A 13,942-nucleotide genomic window follows, 5' to 3' on the forward strand; every position below is an offset into this window, starting at 1 on the left:
ATAGGTATATAGAGTTACCAAAAGTCAACTGTTGTATTTGATGCAACACAATCATACATACCAAATGTTGATATAATGAATATAGATCGAATTGATACTAAATACATAATGCCTAAAAGAGGGTTGACCATACAATATAATACACAATAATTGTTGGATAATGTAGAATATAAGCTTAAGCTTGAGCTTAAGTAATTAAGAGATGTGTTATACATTAATATGTCATTTGACTTGGTTTCTGCTTATATTTGTACCCTTTAACTTTAGATGTGTACGAATAGACACTTAGATTTGTATAAAACTATTCAAGTCGACACATGCGTCCTATGTGACATCTTATGTGGCAATTCACATCATTATATGACATCCTGTATGTAATATGTCAAATAAGACACATGTGTCAACTTATTTAATTTTATATTAATTTAAGTATTTAGTTGTGTACATATAACGTTAGAGGGCGTAGATGCAGACTGAAGCTAAATTAAAGGGCATATTTATGTGTTATAACTTCAAGAGATAGTAACAATTTGCCTCAAATAATTCAAGTTTAATGGTATATAATACTCTATAATTATTTCTTTCAAGTTTGATTTATTCCCTTCTTTTATGATTAGTTCAAAGTCTTCTCTGGCTTGCGATTAGTGGATTAGATAAAACTATGATAGGTCGACAACTTCTATTTGCAATTAGTTAATTTTTATATAATGGATATTTGGGAATTAAGGGTGATAATTGGATGGATTGAATAGTAAGCTCACTCATATAAATATAGGTAAAAATTATTTTATCAAATATGAATTGGATAAGATGATTCTAATCCATTTTCACCTTTCATTATTTTATTAAGTTCTTCCCTTCTTTCTTCTTCATGTTTTTGGATAAAATATATTTTAAAAGTATATTTATAAATTATATTATCATAAATGTAAAATTAGATCTATGCACTCAAATTGATCAAATACAGTAGCTGAAATAAAATGTAAAAAAAAATAAAATTATTTTCGTGATTATAAATGAAAAAAAAATAATATTATATAAACTCACGAAAATATATGTTGATCACCCTTTATTAGATTCAATTTTAGACTTGGCTAGGGGGTCACAGGTCTAGCGGTGAGAGTAGTCACTTACATAAAGAAATGCATGGGATAATATAGCGTACAATAGGCCTATGTGATTTAGCCATTCTATGAATTATGTGCATAGTGCCTACTAAAAAAAGAGATCTAAACAGACATCATTTCATAATTCAAAATAAACTTGATCGAAAAATTAAACCAACTTCGGGAGGAAGATTATTTTTTAAGTTTTTCGACCTCAAAAGATTTTTTTTCAAATTATTATTTTCTTTTACAAAAATAACTTTCTATGATCGCAATTTCTATTTTTTTTGCATTAAAAAATCAACCTCCAAAGATTAGTTCGCATTTTTCAACTTTTTGCACTGAACAGATTGATTTCTGGATCCCTTTTTAATTTTTTTTATGAAATTCCGACCTTGTGAAGTCAGTCTTTTGTGACCTCTTTTGAGGTTGGTTTTTTAAGGTCAGTTTAACCTCTCTCTTTTTCACACTAGCATCCACTTAGTTCATCGAGCTGCATATTTTTTGTGTAAATTTTGTATATAGCATTTTATATAGTAATATTATCAAGTTATGGCATTAGATTTTCAATTTCATTGTGTCGCATTTAATATCTCACTCTATAGCATTTTATTAATAATTATATAATTAATTATAATTTATTAAAAAGAAACAATTAATTAAAAATTAAGGAGATAAAGTAATAATGGATAATTAATGTTAATAATTAACACACTGACAACACAAATCCTGGAACTTTTGTTTCTTTATTAATTGCTACATTTAATGCATGTAGACACGTTTGTGAATATCAATAGTTGCACTTTTTATGGAGTTTAATTAAAGTTAAATATATGATTAATACGTTTTTAGGGATATTAAACATTTTCAAATTATCATCATTGCCTTAAATATCCCTAGTTAGTTAAAATAATATTTTTTTGAATTAATTCCTTAAAAAACGTTGTCAACAAGATAATAACACATAATATTTTCAGATTTGCATTTTCAATCAATTTTGGATCAACGTTACAATTATTATTCATTTCAAAATTTCACTATTATTTTCAGATTGCTTTCAACGTATAAGTCATTTTTTTCTAAAAAAATCAAGAATATTTTCATAGCTGCATATTTCACTTCTTTTTTTTTTAGTAACCTGATAAATTTTGGCGTACAATATATGTTTCGATTTAAATTATAATATATGTTTTTGTATTAATTTTGTATTGAAAATGTATTGTGTTTGTTTAATTGTAGTATTGTATAGGATAGTGAATGATATATTAACTGTGTATGAAGTGTGTATGAATTATATGAGCGGATTATAAATCTGTGTAACGTTGAAGTCTGAATTTTTTTTAATAGTGTATAAAGGTTATACGAAACGTGTATCATTTGTGTAAGAAAGTCCATTTATTTTTTTTCAAAATTACAGTATCTGTTTCTAATGAAATTAGAATATATGTTTTGTATTAATTTTGTACTACGGGTAGACCAAAACTTGAAAGATGGAAGGGATTTGCTGACGTGAAATTCAAAAGGACAAAAATGACTTGCAGTAGATGTCGTCAAGTTGAACACAATAGAAAGACATGTTCAAATTATCCTGTGCAAAAACAATGATTTTGTAATGTTACATTTGTTATTGTGTTGTTTTGAATTTAGAAACACGTTTTGTTTTATTGAGTGCAGTTGTTATCACTGACATTTATAAAGTTTGATTTCGTAAAAAATTGGCATATATATATCATTTGTTTCTGTTACATATGTCAAAGTTCAATATGACATTCATAATTCATACAATGTTTATACATTATAAATATACATTGAACTATACTGTCATTCATAAAATGTTCATATAGTATTCATACAATGTTCATACAATGTTCATATATGTACAATTTGTTTCTGTTACATATATCCAAGTTCAATATGAGATTCATAATTCATACAATGTTTATACATTTATATATATACATTTAACTTTATTGTCATTCATAAAATGTTTATATAGTATTCATACAATGTTCATATATATACCATTTGTTTCTGTTACATATATCAAAGTTCAATATGAAATTCATAATTTATACAATATTTATACATTTTTCATACAATGTTCATATATTTTTGCATATTGTAATCGAAATTTATACAAAAATCATACACATTTATTAAAGTGCAAATATTCATTTCAACATATTACCATTAAATACAACAGTTAATATATTATGACATATATAGTTAAATATATTTTATGCAACATGCAGACATGAGTGTTACAAGATCTCTACTGCTGGATTTTTGTGACAAGTCAGAATCATTTGTTGGTTTCACACACCAAGAAGACGAAGAAGAAGAAGAAATTGATGAACTATGTGAAGCAATAAGTTGTATGAGTGTTAATGTAGGACAAAAATTTGCTGGCAAACGCACCAAGTTTGTGTACAATAGTGACGATGAATTTGTAGGAGTTGAGGAGGAATCTGCAGCTTCACCAGAAAGGATTGACTAATCCTAAAGAAAAAGAAACCTTTACTTTGCAGCTTCACCAACCCAAACCGTTCAAGTCTCTAAACATGCTTATGGCTTCCCAGTCAGAAGAATTTTTGCATGTATTCGAAAATCATCATTGTCCAAGAAAATAGCATTTTTAACTTTCACTCGATCAAAAACTGACCTTGCAGTTTTAACCTTACCACACTTCATATAGAAAACAATAAGAACATTACTCACCGTAATATCCATCTCCGCTCCCCGTCTAAGCACATAACAATGAATTTCCTTTCCTCCTTTAATATACTCAAGCGACAAAAGCACCCAAGATACTCGAAACCACATAATTATTAGGTACAACATCAGTCTCCAACATATTCCTTAATAGCTGCAATGAAAGTTCACATTCCCCACATTAACACATGCTGCAATAATCGCAGTCCAAGTAGTCGTACTCTTCACCAACAAATCATCAAAAACTCGCCTCACTGACCCTACATCTCCACCCTTCGAGTAAAAATCGATCAAAGACGTCCCTACATACACAATGATGAATTATGTATATAGCATTATATAAACCTTTCTTAAACATTCTATATGAACTTAATGGGAAACTGATCTGAGCGGGATGTTTGTGTTTTGGGATGAACTGATCTGAGAGAGAGGGATAATGGGGAAGAAGATTGAGGCCGGATTTGGGTAAGATCAAAAAATGATTGCGTATTGGAAACTGATCGCGCGTGATGGGGAGAGATGGAGTGTATTGGGGAAGATTATTTTGTATTGGTTGGGATGGGGGTGGATAGTTATTGGGTAACCGAATAATAGAGAATTAATTATAATCAAATCCTATTATTTAGATATTATTTTTTAAAAGGTAACTATATAATGTGAAGTTTAATTAATATTTAATTAATAGTAATTTATTGTTTATATTAAAAGCTATAAAAGTTAATTGATTAATCAGTAAAAATTTAAAGAGTTTGGTTTATAAAAGGTAAGTGAATAAATAAAAGTAATTATTTAAACATATTTAATTATTATTTAAATAATAAACTAATTTTTTTAAAATTAATATATTATTAATTGATATGGTATAACTTGATACTAATATGCTATAAGTAGTTTATTTTTAAAGAGTATGAATTAATTTTTTTAATTAATATATTATTAATTGATATGCTATAACTTGATAATAATATGCTATAAGTAGTTTATTTTTAAAGAGTATGAATTATTTCTTTAATTAATATATAATTAATTGATATGCTATAACTTCATAATAATATGCTATAAGTAGTTTATTTTTAAGGAGTGATTATAACTTGATATTTATCATCTTAAATGTGTGTGGATGTTAATTTTACTATTTTTTAATCACTCGTTTTTCATATAAAAGAATTTCAACACAAAAAAGAATATAACAAAAACATAATTAGTATAATTAAATTTACCAAAAAAAATAGTAATATTTAAGAGGAAGTAAACAAACAAACAAAAACTTCAATTTAGCGATGTTATAGGAGCGCGAAAAAAATGGAAAAGACAGAAAAGGGGAGAAAATGGTAAATAAAAAACTAATCCCAAAAGAAAAAGGAAAGCAAAACTGATTTCTTAAAAAAATGATAAAAAAATATAAACTTTCGAATAAATTACTCAATATATCTAGCCTTAAACTAATTAAAACGTATATTTTTTATGGGCATTGTTACTGAGGTTGTTCATAGTTACGGTTAATAATTAAACTGTAATTCGAATCAAATCGATTAAAAAAAAATTATATTTGATTTGATTTGATTAGGTTTGATTTTTAAATTTAAAAATCGATATTATTTGTTTGGTATTGATTTTACTAAAAAACAATTGCAAAAACAACCAAATCATACTGATAAATTAGAAATATTAATTTTTTAATTATCTATATATTATTTATAAATAAATATAAATATTTTGTTAAATTTTCAGTAACTTAAGTCTTTAACTTTGCAATTTTCTCAAGCTAACACTTCAAATTTTAGCCCAGTTACAATCAAAACTTATTACCTATTATACCTTTCATAAGATAGTCACACTTCTTTTAATTTAATAACTTTGATAGTGTAATAAAAACTCTAGTATTGCTTAATTGAACCAACAATATCTTTTTTGTGGATTGGTTATGTACTAAATTTTTTTTAATCAAGATATGTATGTCCTCAAAAATTTATTACTTTCAAACCGAAAAAACTAGAAAAACTAAACTAAACCTTCAATAACCAAATCGATGGTTATTTTTTTCATTTGGTTTGGGTTAATTTTAGAAATTTAAAAAACCGATTAGATTGGTTTAATTTTAATTTTAATCAATAACCGATTCAAACCGAACCACGAACACCCCTAATTGTTACCTATCTTTCAATATAATGATTTATAGGGTTGATTAGGAATTAATATTTTAAAGAAAATGTTAGAGAAATTTGACATAAATTCAAAAATTCTAGCATATTACTCTTATATTAGAAAAGGCTTGTTTCAACATGCCTGTTTCATTGCTCTCAGGGTATTTTTGTCTTTCTCATTCTCTATTGTGACTACGTGTCTTCTTCCCATGCCATCAATTTGTCTTTTCAGTTCCCTACGTGTCTTTCTTGTATGTTATCAATGTATACAATTATGTTGTTTGTAATCTTCATTCATACTCCACCTTCTGTGCACAAATTCAGTTCTTTCTCTTCAGCATTCTCCATGTAAGGTTCTTTCATATTTCAATTGAGTTTTTTTTTGTGCCATTTTCCTTTTCGTTAAAGTTGAAGTTCCAAATTGATCTGGGTGTGTGTGAATGTTTGTTTATTTTTTTCATTTGGGTTTGTTATTGATGTTGAATTATCCTTGTATTTGGAAGTACCAATAATTTCAATAGTTATGTTTTCAATTTTGGTTGAGTGATTATGCTTTTCATGTTCTACTTTGGATTGTCAAAAAATTGTTCAGATTCAATTTTTTGTTGTATTTTATCACATGCAGTAATTAATTTGATCTTTTTCCCGTCGAAATTAACTTTGTGGGTTTCTTTATCGGAATTCTTTTGAATTTCCTCTATTCATGTATGAGTTTCTCATCGGAATCAATTTTCAGGGATCTTGTGGATTTAGCTTGGAATTTAAGGATTTTCATTTACTTATACTCGGATTAACCTACTGGTCTATCAATAGATCTAAGATAAGTCTTCTAACCTTTAGAATTTAAATTATGCCTAATGTTTGAATAAATAGTGATGTTGTATTTATGCGAATACTGAACAGAAAGATGGCATCAAACTAAATTCCAATGAAGAATGAATATAGAAAATGTAGTTACTTTCCTAATAAGCTCAACATTGAAATCCATCAACATTCAGATGAACCTCAACCCTTATTCATGATGGCAACACACGGAACAACATACACGAAAGGGAATTTGACAGGGAAGTATAAGCCCTTTGTACTTCCATTCAAGCATCCGAAGGAAATTTCTTATTTCCATTTTTCATACTTCACGTCGTTCGCTAATCTGATAGCTTTTGTTAAGGATACTAATGTTTTCGTCAAAAGGGTGTGCTCGTGATACACATAATTTTGCCTTTTATTGACTATAGATGAGTATCTAAGAATAGGAGTTCAATTTGTTTCTGGAATGTCAAAGACATGGGACATTTCTAACGCATTGTGCTTTTTACGAGCAATATAATTAGTGACTACAAGATGTTAGTACTGAAATAATCTTCTCTCTAAATCAGTTGTGATAAAATTTGGCCATGTTTTGGACCTTCATATAGCAAATTCACTTTTACATATGTATGCAAAGTTTGGGTTTTTCGTCGAGATCATGTATCTGTTTGATGAAATGCCTGAACCAGATGTAGTTTCATGGAATGTGGTTATTGATGATTTTGTTAAAAATGGTTGTTTTGATGAGGTTTTGGCTGCTGTTAACCAGATGTGTTTGAACGGGGTTGAGCCTAACGCGGTTACACTTCTTGTACTTGTTTTGTTTTCTTTGAAAATGGGAGATTTTGGTTTAGGTAAGTTGATACATTTGTATATTATGAAGAGAGGGATACATATGAGTGAAAATCTTGGAAATGGGTTGATTGATATGTATTATAAGTTTGGAGATATGGAGTCAGCTGAGAAGTTGTTTGATACGATGAAGATGAAGACGGTTTTCTCATGGACTTCACTTCTTGATGGTTTTATACAAAAGGGTGAACTACAAAGAGCTGTGGTTGTTTTCAATCTAATGCCTAAGGATACTACTGCTTGGAATGTCATGCTCAGCGGGTATTCTGAGGCAGGTGATATGAGTTCAGCAGAGGCTATCTTTCGAGCAATGCCAGATCGAGATTTAGTCTCATGGAACTCTATGATTCTTGGTTATACTCAGAACAAGATGTATATGAAGTCCTTAGAGTTGTTAAGAGAAATGCTGGGGTTTGGATTGAGACCTGATCGTATAACGTTTGTTGGGTTGTTTTCAGTTTGTGGATATGCAGGTGTACTGCATATCGGTGAAGCTATCCACTCGTTCATGGAGAAACAGAACGTAAAGGAGGAAGAAGTCGAGGTAGCTTTATTGGATATGTACAGCAAGTGTGGTGATCCTGAGAAAGCTCTTACAGTATTTTACACGATACGAAGAAGAAAATCAGTGTTGGCTTGGAGTAACATGATCGTTGGACTAGCGATGAATGGTCTTGCAAATGAAGCTCTTGTGTTGTTTTATTCTCATTTAAATTAATTTTTACTTGATATAGCCTTAAAGAAGCTTTTTAGTAGTAAGTTTCAAAGGTTTGCAAAAGGATCTTCATTAGGTAATGTTTGTGCTAATTAGTCAATTTTGGTACAGTTGTTTAGCTGTAACTTAATGATTTGGGGAAAAAAACAAATTTTGGTGGTTTGTGTGAAGGGGTTGATTTGAAGTTGGTATCTTGGAGGGGTGGGGGTGAAGTTTGATGATTTTTGAGTTTGATTCTTAGTATTGATAAACTATGGAATTAGGTGGTGATGGGGTAAAGGGGTTATCTTGGGATGTAAGAAATCAAAGGTAAAGGGGTTGATTTGAAGTTGGTATCTTGGAGGGGTGGGGGTGAAGGTTGATAATTTTTGAGTTTGATTCTTAATATTGATAAACTATGGAATTAGGTGGTGATGGGGTAAAAGGGTTATCTTGGGATGTAAGAAATCAAAGGGAAGGAAGAAAAAAGAAGGGGATGAGGAGGAGACTAGGTGCTGGATGAAGTTAAGGTTTATTATTAGATGTTTTTTCTCAATATCTAAAGTTAATACCTCTATAAGTGACGCTAGCATTCGCTGTGATAATTTTGAACTCACATTGAAGAAAATCCATTGTTTTGTTATGATTGCAAATTTTAATTGCATTTTTCAATTGGTTTTCCTTGAAGATTAATATATATATTATCAGGTAATGAGGTTAGACGGAGAGGGGTTCTTCTTTTGTTGTTGTTGGAAATGGTTATTGAGCTAGGGCATGCCTTGTTATTATTAGCTTGAGACTGTTTGTTGCTGTGATTTTGAAGAGCTATTGTCCATTTATAAAATAATGAAATGAATTGAGTTTAGTTAAATGGTGTGCAGGTAAATATTTAAAAATTTGATGTCGAAAGAAATGTCCATATGTTTCTTTTTGCTTTAGAATTTGATGATGTTAACTCTAGAAAACTAATAATGGAAGCCAACTTAAAGAAATTCAAGATGGATAGTTGTATTCTGTAAGAAGCATTATTTCATTTGACAGATAAAAGTAATTTGTTTTTGACATAACTGAAAGAGGTATTAGTAGAACAAATCTAGGGAACTTGTGAATGCTTCTTTTTGAAAGGTTACAATTATGTCAGGGGCACAATCTCATACTCTTCAAAAATGTCAATGATTGCGTATTATGCTATTTTGGAGAATACAACATGGGTGTCGCATCAAAACATAAGCGTCACGCAGGTATCGATTTTGAACTAATGATTGTATATTAATATAGCAACGTGCAATGATACTCACCTTATTCCTAGCTAAATAATCATATATTTTGTCAACACTTTATTTGTTCTACAACAATGTTTTCTCCTTTTGTTATCTGTGTAGTATATACCAATATTTTGCAATATGGTTGGCAACACTTTTTTGTCTAACTCAACTACTACAATTGTTGATGGCATACAATTTTGTTGTTGATAGCGTGGACTTTGTTGCCTACTTCTTGGAAATCAACAGGTATTTAGATCTTGCAATCAATCACAAATTCTTAAATAATCCAGTACTATACTTCTCATTTACTCCTCCGCATAACGACATACTAAATTCATTTTTCCTTTTATTTCACAGAGACTTTCTATCTGGCGCTGACTAACACTATTGAAATGCAACATTATGTAAATACACTGCGGCATTATGTAAATATTGTAGAATGACTCTATGTATACACTTTTCTTACATTCGACTCACACAATTTAGAAACATTGGGCCCGTGCTTGCACGGGCAACTCTTGCCTAGTAATATGAATAAGGCAACATCCTAACAACTCAAAAATGTCACGTTGGATGATCTTCTGACAAGTAAATGAATAAAAAATCTTTTTTTATACTACAGTATGATTTTTTTTATTCTTGAAAAAACTTCTTTTTTTCATTATTGAGTTTTTTGTTTGAGAGGAAATCAAGTTTCAGATAAATCAGAAAAATATTGACATTTTAGTCTTATTGGAATAATTCAAAATTAAACAATATAACTCTGATATCCTTTATTGAGTGTTTCGAACAAGTTAATATATTAACAAAAAAAATGCAATAATCCATTAATATAATTATTTTATGAATATATTGTTTGTAAATATTTGATCACTAATAAGTCTTATGTATAATACAACATTGATCAAAAAAATAATTATTCTTATTTGATATTTATAGCTGCTAGGGTACTGCTCTACATGGAAATTATTGTTGGAATGTATATTATTAACCATATGTTAAGAAATAATATTTCTTAGAGAATTAACATTTGCTCAATTTTAATAGATTATATATTTGTTTATGGTGTCTATTTACTTATATAGTAGATGATTTAGTGTGTAGAGTTTAGTTTATACACAGAGGATTAAATTATCGATTCTTATAAGTATAAAATTTTTTGTTCACAATCTAGGATGAAAATTGGACAATGCCATCGGGTACGATTGTAGTACAAGATTATATGTAATTTGTCCTGATTATGAGAATAGTATACTTCCAACTTCTTGTGAATATTTTGTATGTATTGAACGGGACCGAGTAGAGATACTTGTTTTAGACTGACTAACAAAAACAAATTCTCTAAACTATTAAATGTACTTATATTCTTAATCTTGATATAACTATTATGATCTGTATATATTAATTATCGTTTTGATTTATTAAAAGGTGAGATTCTGAGATGAGTCAATATGCCTGGTAAGATGGATGATAATAATATATATTGGTGAAATAATAAGTTAGTTGATGGAATCCATGTCTCGTTATAGAGAATGATTGATATGCCTTTTTGAGAAACTTATAAGTTTTCATCGTGTCAAATCTTACAAGTGGATTTATGAATCCGACACATGAAATAAGTTAAGTAGTGCTCTAAAGGAAATTAATCATTAAGTTAAATTCGTCAGTAATTTAATTTATTGATTAGTATCTGAAATCTTAACATGGGGAATTACATAAGTGTTTAATGGGGAATTACAAAATAGAGGAGTGCAATTACGAATTTCTAGTGGAATGATTTGTAATTTATTATGGTAAGAATAATTTAAATTAATTATTTAGAATCATTTCCATAATCGGAAGCCTCGGTAATTAATTATGTGGTCCCTATAGTGCCCATATTTAATTAGAACCCAGAATCTAATGTTTATGCAAAAAGGAAGAATAATATGGATTTTTCTAGTCTTCTAGAAAAACTGATTTTCTAGTCCTTTTTAGAATAGGAAGAAATCTCTATATATAGGGATTTTCCTAACCTAGAAAAAAGAGATGATTAGTTTTCTATTCGATAGTTGTCCGCCCAAGTATTGAGAGAGTTTGAATGTGACTTGGGATCAAGGTAGAAGACCATAGCTATAGTTTATTTTGTAGATTCGCTTGAAGGTCTGTCTATCTTGTAGATTCGCTTGAATTTATCTGTTCACTCTTCAAGAGGTATTTATCGAATTAAATTTCAGCATGTTTATGTGTTCTACCATGATTATGTGTCTACCATAAACGGTATTAGTTATCTATTATTTATATAAGTAGTAAAGATTCAATTATGCTTCCACTGTGCATATATATATATATATATATTCCAACAATTGGCATCAAGAGTTTTGCTTGCGTCTAAATAGATAATCTAAAGAAAATACATATATGTGATTTTATATATGATTGCTGGAAAAAAAAGAAGGAAAAGAGGGGTTAGTTTGAATTTTTGACGACTACGACGATAAAGTCATTGGGATATTTGAAGAGAAATCAAGATCTCTTCTTTAAAGTTTCTTTTAAAACAAGTACGCATATTGTTGAATTTCTTGGCGTCGGTGATTGATTTAAAGTTAAAAGTTGATTTGTGCACCCGACTTGCGTTGAATTATAGCAAATATGGCTTAGGAATGGTTTGAAATTAGGTCAAAGAGGTCCACTGGATTTGTTCAAAAAGATTTTGTGTATGAAACATTAAGTGGGTATTGTTTTTTTTTTCCCTAAGAACCATTCATTGCTATACGTATAATTTTTGCCAGTGTTATACTTTTGTTCTTGAATTTCAAGTGTAGAAGGCAGCAAGAGACATTGTTAAAATGATGTTATTATATAAGCATTTATGATTAGTTCAATAGGCATCTTTGCTCTAATGTGATTCGTAAATCATAAAATATTTAGTATTTCTTCTCTTGTAGTTGAATAATTATTTGAGCATTATTCTTACACATATTATAAATTGAGAATTTTATGATTAATAAATAGTTATCATTAATGTGGTTTATTTATTTGAAATCTATAAAATTCTTAAAAAGTTTTATATATGTGAGAGATTATATTAATATATGAATTGAGAATTATGATTAATAAATAAGTTCATTAATTAATGTGTTCTATTTATTTGATTCATAAAATATTTAGTATTTCTTCTCTTGTAGTTGAATAATTATTTGAGCATTATTCTTACACATATTATAAAATTGAGAATTTTGTGATTAATAAATAGTTATCATTAATGTGGTTTATATATTTGAAATCTATAAAATTCTTAAAAAGTTTTATATATGTGAGAGATTATATTAATATATGAATTGAGAATTATGATTAATAGATAAGTTCATTAATTAATGTGTTCTATTTATTTGATTCATTAAAATATTTTCAATGCATCATAGATAAATTGTTCTAAGTGAATACAAGTGGTGAATATTTATTATTCGAATGGAGATCTACTTTGATATTCTAGTAACACTTAATTAATTCATGAGAAAAGATATTGAAGGTTTTCACCGATCTGAAAAGGAGAAAAAATAGTATCTTAAATTCTCAGATTTATTAATCGAGAGGACAATTTGATACAAGAAGGTGTTGTGTGTCTTAGACAAAGAAAGAACACAAAGTACGTCTTATGCTCATGAAATAATTATTAAAAGAGAATGAAAATTTGAATCAAGTTATTTTAATCTAAAACTATGCCTAAACGATTAATTTTTCAAATTTGGACATAGATTAAGTGGTCATGAATTTTATAATCTTTGATTGACTTGAAATCTGATGGTTCTAATGAAAATCGTTTAGATGGGTTTAGGTAGTTTGTTGGATTAAAATTTGATTTGTATTTGATAAGATCATTCTTTATATCAATTGTGTTTATGTTAAATTTGAAACATGATTGTACATAGTTATTTAACGAAAATAGATATATGATAAGAATGTAGGTCATGTTGTTTTAATTCCTAAAGATGCTTAAATCACTTGAATTTGAATTTGGTCATAGTTTTGGAAACAAAAATTCTATAAAGATTCCAATTGACCTGAGATCTAGTAAGTTCATTGATAACAGCCTAATAAGAAGTACTCATTGCTATGTGGTTATATTTTTTTGAGGTCGTTAAAATGATTTTAAAATTGTTTCTTTAAAATTAAATGTGATTTAGTATGAATCACATCCTTTATATTGATTTTATTTATGTTAATATGTGGTACATGATTATACGTTATGAGTTAACATAAATTGATATATGATAAGAATGTAGATCTGTTCAGTTTTTCTCAAATTATTTGAATCTGAATTTGATCATAGCTTTGGAGATAAATATTATTTTGAACTCCGATAGATCAGAAATTCGATAG

General features: G+C 28.4%; 1 protein-coding gene across 1 annotated transcript; it reads left to right on the plus strand.

Annotated features, from left to right (window-relative positions):
* The first annotated feature begins 7,394 nt into the window (after window positions 1–7,394).
* On the plus strand, window positions 7,395–8,339 carry LOC107001293 (pentatricopeptide repeat-containing protein At1g04840-like). The gene has a single exon (XM_015199403.2). The coding sequence runs from the start codon at window positions 7,395–7,397 to the stop codon at window positions 8,337–8,339; it is 945 nt and encodes a 314-aa protein (XP_015054889.2).
* The last annotated feature ends 5,603 nt before the right edge of the window (window positions 8,340–13,942 follow it).

Source organism: Solanum pennellii, chromosome 10, assembly GCF_001406875.1.
Source record: "Solanum pennellii chromosome 10, SPENNV200".
NCBI lineage: Eukaryota > Viridiplantae > Streptophyta > Magnoliopsida > Solanales > Solanaceae > Solanum > Solanum pennellii.